The sequence below is a fragment of the Drosophila takahashii genome, chromosome 2L, assembly GCF_030179915.1.
Source record: "Drosophila takahashii strain IR98-3 E-12201 chromosome 2L, DtakHiC1v2, whole genome shotgun sequence".
In the NCBI taxonomy this organism is placed as follows: Eukaryota; Metazoa; Arthropoda; class Insecta; order Diptera; family Drosophilidae; genus Drosophila; species Drosophila takahashii.
In genome coordinates this window covers 1,193,315-1,201,647 of record NC_091678.1, presented here as the reverse complement: position 1 = coordinate 1,201,647, position 8,333 = coordinate 1,193,315, and the positions used below count along the sequence as shown (strand labels likewise).

The 8,333-nt window shown below is 39.0% G+C and overlaps 1 protein-coding gene across 1 annotated transcript; it reads left to right on the top strand.

The window, feature by feature from the left end:
• The first annotated feature begins 1,991 nt into the window (after positions 1-1,991).
• On the top strand, positions 1,992-5,684 carry LOC108069442 (cytokine receptor-like). The gene is made up of 3 exons (XM_044395274.1): positions 1,992-3,040; positions 3,429-3,721; positions 5,587-5,684. Exons 1-3 carry the CDS (start codon positions 1,992-1,994, stop codon positions 5,682-5,684), a joined length of 1,440 nt encoding a protein of 479 aa, XP_044251209.1.
• The last annotated feature ends 2,649 nt before the right edge of the window (positions 5,685-8,333 follow it).

The following is an 8,333-nucleotide window of genomic DNA, read 5'->3' as shown; positions in this document are numbered from 1 at the left end:
AAAATTCTTTGCCGTTCTTTTTTTATGCAGTTTCAACCACATTCGCTCGGGACATGTCGCTCGGGACATTTTTTCCGACTGTTTTGTAAAGCGGATTTCTTTACCTCTATCTCTCAATTGCTGGATGCTTTGCTTTTAACTTAATAGTTTAGCATGTGAATGAAGCATTCAGTACATAAAAATGTCACATATTTGCATTCCTATAGGATAAATATACAACAGAAGACAGGTCCAAAAAATAACAAAAAATAGCCAAAAACTGGTTTTTGCGTATATTGGTGGAGTTTGTCATAAAAATAATCAAACTATACTGCAAATTTATAGTTAAGCTCAGTATCCAACTAATTAGAAACTAATATCGGGGCAAAATCATGTGGAAATATGTTTTTTTCAAGTTTCAAGGTTTTTGGCTTGGTGGACTTTTTTTTGGAAGTGCCCATATGGCTTTCATTAAAGAATTCAATTGGGGTCACCAATTAAAATATAATTCATTTAAAAGAAACATGCTTTGCACTTAACGATATATTCTTTCTTGGAATCTTAAATACCTCAAAAAATAAGATCTAGCTTAAATTAAATAAAAGAAAGAAAATATTGTGGTCACCAATTTTAATATAAGACCATATAAATATGGCTAAAATGGCTAAGAAAAATGTATTTCCATAAAAAACCGAATTTGAGTGCATGTAAGTTTAATATTCCCTGAAATTTCTTAAACTCAACGCGCCAGAATCTTTAGAAGCATCTGTTTCGCCGGCCTTCTTAATGAACGCTTGAAGTTATGTGGTTTCTCATCGCCCCCGTTTAAGAGGATAACTTCATATGGATTTGGAATCAAAGGCGGCTTTGCTTGTAATTTCTCAGGCATATAAATAAATCACGTTGTCTGCCAGATAAAAAGCTTTATTGGCTTCATTATGGCAACGGCCTTCCATTCCGTTTGGGCTTAATGAGGAAAATATGCTGCATGGCCACGTTGCGTATACGCCTCATAGGCGGTCGCGTCGCTTGTTGCTGCGTGTGTCCTTCGTCCTACATCCTTCGTCTTATTTTCTTTGAGGGGTGCGCATAATAAATTTTCATTTTAATGACTTAACGCATAAAAACAAGAACAACAACAAGAGACCCGAGAAAATGATGAAGAATGCTGGGTGTTACAGGTGTTGTTCTGGTTCTGATTCTTCTTCTTCGGTTTTTACAACCATTTTCAGAGCTCTTGTTTTTCTCCGCTTCATTTGTTACGCATTTTTCCTTCCCCCTCGACTTTTCCTTCGTTTGGACCCAAGAGGCGTCCCATAAATGTGTTGGCAAAACATTTTTATGATGACGTGCTAAAGGGAACACTGGGATCTGGATGCTATACGTATATATATGGTATCTGGGATCCCTGAGTTGTGCCCACGCGTCGCCTGCGAGCAAAAAGTTAATTAGAAATTATGCTCGAACTAAGGAGCTCCGAGGACACGGATACAAGTACACAAGCATAGGTATAATGGCTGCGGCACACACAACACCTTTGGGCTTTCGCAATGAGGCTTAAAAATCATGCAAACATATAAGAAGAGCCATAAACCTCGACGGCATGAGCATAAAGCTAATGAATGACACTTTTGATGGGTGTGCGTTGCAAAAGCGTGACGAGGCTTATAAGAAAACACCCATCCAGATTTTAATTGGTTTACGAAAATACCTTAGGCTTTTCTGAAAATAAAATTTTAAAATAAAAAAAACCAAACACGGCGCGATCAAAACGATATGCGCATGGTAAATTTCAACATCGGAGATTCTATGACTGCGAAAAAGAGAGGAAGAGCGTTTTGTATGGAAAATATGTATAGCTCTGAGCTTACAATCTGTGGTCCACAAGGGATCGTTTAAATGCCGAATTTCAATGCTGATACGATGCTGTGCACTGGAGTATAGCGATAAGGAGACCCAAAGCAAAACAAAAAATATATAAATATATTTTTAGTCAATGTTTTGATGTCGACATGAGCTGGCGGACTTTTTTGCTTATAACGGCGGTGGCATTTCGTTGTTCCTCTGTTCAACTAAGTGGAATTATCTATACCCTTACAAATGGCTTGCAAGCCGATTTCACTTACGATGTATGCTGCTCCTACAATGGATCCGCCCCAAAACCATGGGAAATTCAGCTTAAGCTGGATGATCTGAGGTTAAAAACGGTGCCCATCGACGAGTCTACTATCGGTTACCGGTTCAAGCCAGATCAGCTGTGGTATGGGGCCTTGGAATTCAAGTGCAATTGGCCAGGTAATGGCCTAACTAAAGCCGTCATCTCGATGTATTCTCTTCTAGAGACGTTTGATTGTTTCTACACTGATATCAAGACGGAAATGGAGTGTAGCTTCCACCACTTCTTTGAAGGATTGACAGCCACTAGATTATCTTTAGCCATGGACAATAAGTATAAAGCTTATGATATATCTATGGACGACAATGTGGTGTGCTTTAAGCTGCCATACCCAGCTAATTTGCATGGACTTAACCGAAACTTCACAATTGAAATAGATTCGCAGAAGCAAGTGTATATCCTAAATGACATCCGAATGCGAAAGCCTTATTGGCCGAGTAATGAGCCCCTGATTGAACAGTCACGACTCGGGATTTGCGTGAATTTCGGTTCGAATGCTTTTAAAAATTCCGACTCATACGAATGGAAAGTGTCACTCTTGACGCCGGATCCGAGATTTAGACTCCAAGAGGCCACTTTAGTTAGCTATTCAGATGCTGGCTTCGAAGACCCGAAAGATGTGTGCTTTAAGATCCCGCCCTATATAAATGATACCATTGAAGCATATTTAGATGTCCGCTTTAACCACAGTCTTTCGCCCTGGACAAACGATAATAAATACCTGAACTACACCATGAAGCAATTAGTACCCAACATGCCGGAGTTCCTGGAAAATGGATTCTACTACGACCCGAACAAAAAGATGATTCACGTGTTTTGGTTGAAGCTGAAGGATCTGAAGTTTAGCGGGGGAAACCTTACTTACATAGTGGTCACAGATACGGGGTAAGCTTTCAAAAACATTTTAGAGGGTCGGCGAAGTCCTATTCAAAACAAGAGGGAACGCTATAGACGTATACCCGTTACTCAGCTGAAGAGAGTGCGAGGGTGATGGGGCTATGCAGTCATGACAGCTACTGGCTCCACCTAGCGGCTGTTTAAATTGTTGATGGCATGCTTTGTTGATTTATCTCATAACTTTTTAATGGATTCTCCGATCTAACAAATTTCTTCTACATTTTGAGAGGTATTTTTAAACACAACAAAATTGCATTTATACTTTTCCTAAATCTTATAAGATGAGAGCGTCAGACACATTTTAAAGTACTTTAAGACGATGTGCAATTTGCTAATATTAAAAGTAAAATTTGATAATTTTCTCTTTTACTTTCAGAAAGAAGCCGCTGCATCAGGGCAACAGTTCTGCCGTCTTCCGCGATTGGGATTCGCTGCAACCAGCCACAGTAATTATTTGGAGTCAGAACTCCGTCGGTCGCTCAAAGAAGAACCATACCCTGTCGGTGCCAATTTTGAGGGATTACAAGAGACGTCAGCCACGAAATTTGCAGTACCATTTGGAGGACCATACACTCACCTGGGATCCACCACAGGAGGAGGAGGACCTTTCTGGTTACTATATATACTCATGCCATGCCCACACGAACAGTAATAATTTCTGCGAAAAAAGTGAGCAGTTAGAGCGAAATGATTGGCGCTCTTTATGGTCAAGAAGTTATCAGTTCAACAATGATACTAGAAAAATGGCAGTTCTAGCGAAATATAAAGATTCCCCAGGTTTCATGAAGTGGTACGGAGATCCAGAAGAATCGCCGAATCTCCTTGGTCTTGGAATAAGCCTCCTTATCGCGATCCCAATCATTTTGGCACTGGCATATCTCTTGTTTCAAAAATGGAAACGGAAAAAAATTAAAGAGATCAGGATAAGCTTGCCTCCCATATTCGATCCCATTGTGATGGCCAAATTACGGCTAAGGAATGTTGAGTTTCCTCAGAGCCGTGATCTCCCCGTCGAGATTATGCCTTCTGTCACTGCTCCTCCAAGAATATTCTTGGAATCCATTGAGACGAATGCAATTGTAGGGAGGAGTATCGCTAAGTTGCCACCAAGTCTTTGTCCTACTGATCCCGTTCTATCATCATATACGACCACAAGTATCGATCCTCCCGAGGTTGTCACTTCACCATATGCGACTATTTATAAAAATGATGATGTCTCTTTACCCTACACGAAAGTATCAGCTATTCAAAAGACAGGCAATGTTACAATTTCTTATAAAAAATAAAGAAAATGTAAGAATTTGTTTAATGTATAAATGATTTCATATAAAGTTATCTATTTAATTAAAATATCTTATTTTTTTTTAGGAAAATAAAAGAAGACACTTAACGCCATGTGAAGGTTATGTCAAATGAAGAGTTTCACATTTTCGCAGTCAATTTTCTTTTATGAGCTTTTCTCCCACTCATTTCACTTCCACAAAATTTGCGAACATTCTGTTGTTTTTATAGAGCCGAACATATTTTTCCTTTTTGGCTTTGCATACTTTGTGATTGTTTTCTTTTGCCTAGGGCTGTCAAGTCTTCTCGATTACTTTATTTAGTAATTTGCATTTAACAAAAAAAGTATTTGAAGTTACGCCCATTAAAGGGAATTGCATGACATTTTTATTTTATATTATATTTAAGTTTATTAAAAAATTCTTAGGCCCCAATTAGAGTACATGTTGAAGGCAAAACGAGCCTGGCAACCCTAGCTAGGTGAGGGTGTATATTTTTAATACATTTTCGCTTCAACATTTCCGCAATAACAACGGGGCAAAGTGGAGTCGAGAAATTACCATGCCGCTTATCAACACACTCACATCGGCATGAGCATCGTTTTGCTCGATGGCACTTTGGGGAGCAACTATGCAGCGCGTTCGCAGTGACAGTGACTAATAAAAGCATACACACACGCTGGCAGCCAGAGCCTGGCGTTCCCGCAAAAGCAATATAATAGTCAAGCTCCCACTCTCTCTCGCTGGTAATATACAATATTTTCCGCTTTCTTTTTGCACCGTTTTCATTTGTTACTAAAATCATAAACAAATGTTGGTGCAGAGTTGCCCGCTATCTCGCATATGGCATAAAAATGGCACAAGCACACACATACATACCCGGCGAGCAAATAAACTGCTCGTAAAGCAGAAAAAAATTGTAAAAAAAACAAAAGGAGGTTGAGATAGAGAAGAACGAAATGTAACGAAAAACAACTAAAATATTGTGTTTGAAAAAATCGACGAATGAGTTACCTAGCATTTCAATTTTAAAAAGGAATTAAAAGAATCCGGCTTAAAGGACCCTAACTGGCAGTTACCTAAGTTTTCGACTAAAAAAGTCCATTAAATTCAAGGAAATTCAAGAAGAAAAATCCGGCTTGAAGGACCATAAATAGTCTTTAGCTAATTGTTAGAGATCATGTCCAAAATTCTCTACAGAAATTCACTGAAATTCATAAACATGATTTCATAAATACCCAATATACCCTTTAGCTCAAGAAGTACCCATCATTGAAAGGCATGAGTCGCTGAATCTGTGGGTTTCGAGAGGTTTTCAGGCTGGCGGTGGGATTGCGAAGGGGGGAGGATAGCGACTTAATCTCCATCTAAACGCAATGGAGTCGTAATAACAACAGAAAACAAATAAAAACCCAGACCTGGAGAGAGCAGACACACAGGATATCTGCAAATACATATGCATGATCTGTACGCTTGTGTGTACATATGGTCGCATTCATAGTTTACTTTTTTCCACTTCATTTTATACCACCACCCACCCCCCAGCTTTTCTTCTAGGAAAGCAGGAAGCGTAGGAAAAATGGCAATTTGGTGTGCTTTTTTTTCCATTTTTTTATTTTGCTCATTTCTCTTTTATTTCAAATGTTGACTGACTCCCTGACTCACTCGCTTTTGCGTCGTTACAAGCTCCTTTTTCTAGCTTTTTCAAGGATGTGTGGATGTGTGTGCTGCTGATTAGCCCACTTGGGTGCCATTGGAGTGCTTCATTTGATCCTTGGCCGCAGTTCTAAACCCCCCATCCCCTCTTCGAATTCATGTCCATGTCCATGTCCTTGTGCCACCAACATTGTACACACACGTGTTGGCTTGTCTCCGTTTAGGTGTAGTTTCTTTTGCCGTTCGCTCATCTTGTCTCCTGCGTTTCTCACTGGCCACAAATATGAGTGTGTTCGGGGACAACAGGGATAAAATAAAATAACTGCACAGATCAAGCAATATGCTCAGTATCGATGACCTGCACTTCGAACTTATCGGATATAGTTTGCTATAATGCATTTCAAATGAATTGTCAATGGGATTTTAAAAAAGGTATTACCAAAATCCGGCTTGAAGGACCGTAACTTTCGGCCAAACTGTATAATTCCAAAGCTTATAGTTTTTGTAAAAGCAAAGAATCTGTCATACTTATTAATGCCTACATTCTTTCAATAAGATTTTTTATGCATTTTGTTTTGTTTTTATTAACTTAATATTGTTTTGATTTTTTAAAATGGTATTGACTCTATATATATACTGTAGAGATATATTCATGCCCCCAAAATGTGTTTATTTTAATTAAGATTTATTCGCCTTTAGAACTAGAACCGTAAACATTTTACAGCGTTTTCCTAGTTCCCTCTGGCCGAAGCGATTCCATTTTTTTCCAGTTGCTTACATGCTGCCAGTTACAACGAGTATTGTACATTATTGTGTTGTTGTCTCGCCTCATTTGTGTCCTGCCCTTCCTTTTGTACATTGTCGTCCTTGTTGCCATGTCTTTGTGGTCATTTTCCGAACCCCCTTTCCCGTCCCAATGTTCCTGGTACAGAAATGACTGGACGAATGAAGAAATTTTCCCGCAAAATTGCTGGCAGAGGAACAATGAATTTGCCAGGGTATCGAATGCTTCGACAACTGCCACCCACTCACTCGAACCCTCGAAACCATCGTTTCCCCTAATTTGGCCATTACCCAGGTTGATGAGATCGTAAAGTGTGTTGCTGTGTGTCTGGTTGTCCTTTTCTGTATTTTTTTTTACTGCCGCTGCTGCTTCTGGCAGAGAAAAGGGACAATTTTCAGGTCATTTAATTCAAAAGTCATATGTTTCTCGTAATTGAAATCCGCAGAGGGGCAGAAGGCTGAAACAGAAGTCCACTGAATTGCATAATTTGATTAAAATATTACGGCTCAGTTTCACTTTGTATCCCGAAATCGAATATTTCATGTTTTACAGCGGTTGACCCGAAGGGGAAAATTGTGGGTGGAAGGCTGACTTGGGAGGAAAAACCCCAAACGAACGGAGATACCAAAACGCAGACAAGCAAAAAGTAGTTTTGTGTAAATTTACATTTTATATTAAAGTGGCGCAGCTGTCGTTTCTGTTTTTGCTTGGGGCTAAATGAGTTTTTAAGCGCTTCCCATCCTCGTGTGTGTGTGTGAAACCACAAAAATCAAGGCAAATTGAGGGATATTTAAGGAGAGTATGTGCTGTTAAGGCATCTAATTTCCTTATATATTCAACACCACCGGAAAACTCCAATGAAGTGCTGTTTTATCAGGGGTTAAGGCTTCTTTTGCCCATTTTCCCCGATTTTTCGTGTGTGGTTGCTACTAATTAGTGGCTGCACCTGCTCATCATTTCGCCCCGGAAAACCTTTGGTCCTTTGGCTCGGTCTCAGGCCATTATTAATGCTTTCGCTGCCATTTTGGCCATCTCTGCCGGCCACGTCATCGGATATCGCCGCGTTGCCCCTTCATCTTCATCTGCTTCCGTGTCATCTGCTCGCCTTTTCATTTTTTAAACCGCCCCGAACTGCGAAAAACCCCAAACCAAACTAGCTGATAAAGTTAAAAGCAGCCACCAGAGAGAGTGTGTCTACACGGGAAATTAAAAGCATTTTTATAATAATTTTGGAGGTGTTGTAAACTAATTCTATAGATAATAATATAAGTTGCAGAAATAGTATGGCTGTCTTAAGTTGTCTTGAAATAATTATTATTTATTGAAATATATAATTTTACTTATAATAGTTTTGGAAATGATACAAAATAAAGTCTATGCGTTACAACATATTTATACACTCAAAATAAATTTAACCCTAAATTTTAGAAAATCGCCATTAAAATTTCTTTTTTCTAAATACAAGAAAGTTATTTCTAAATCTAAGGAAATTTTTCTTAAGTCAAGAAAGTTTTCCTTAAATCCAGGAAGTATTTCTTAAATGTAGAAAATGGTTACCATG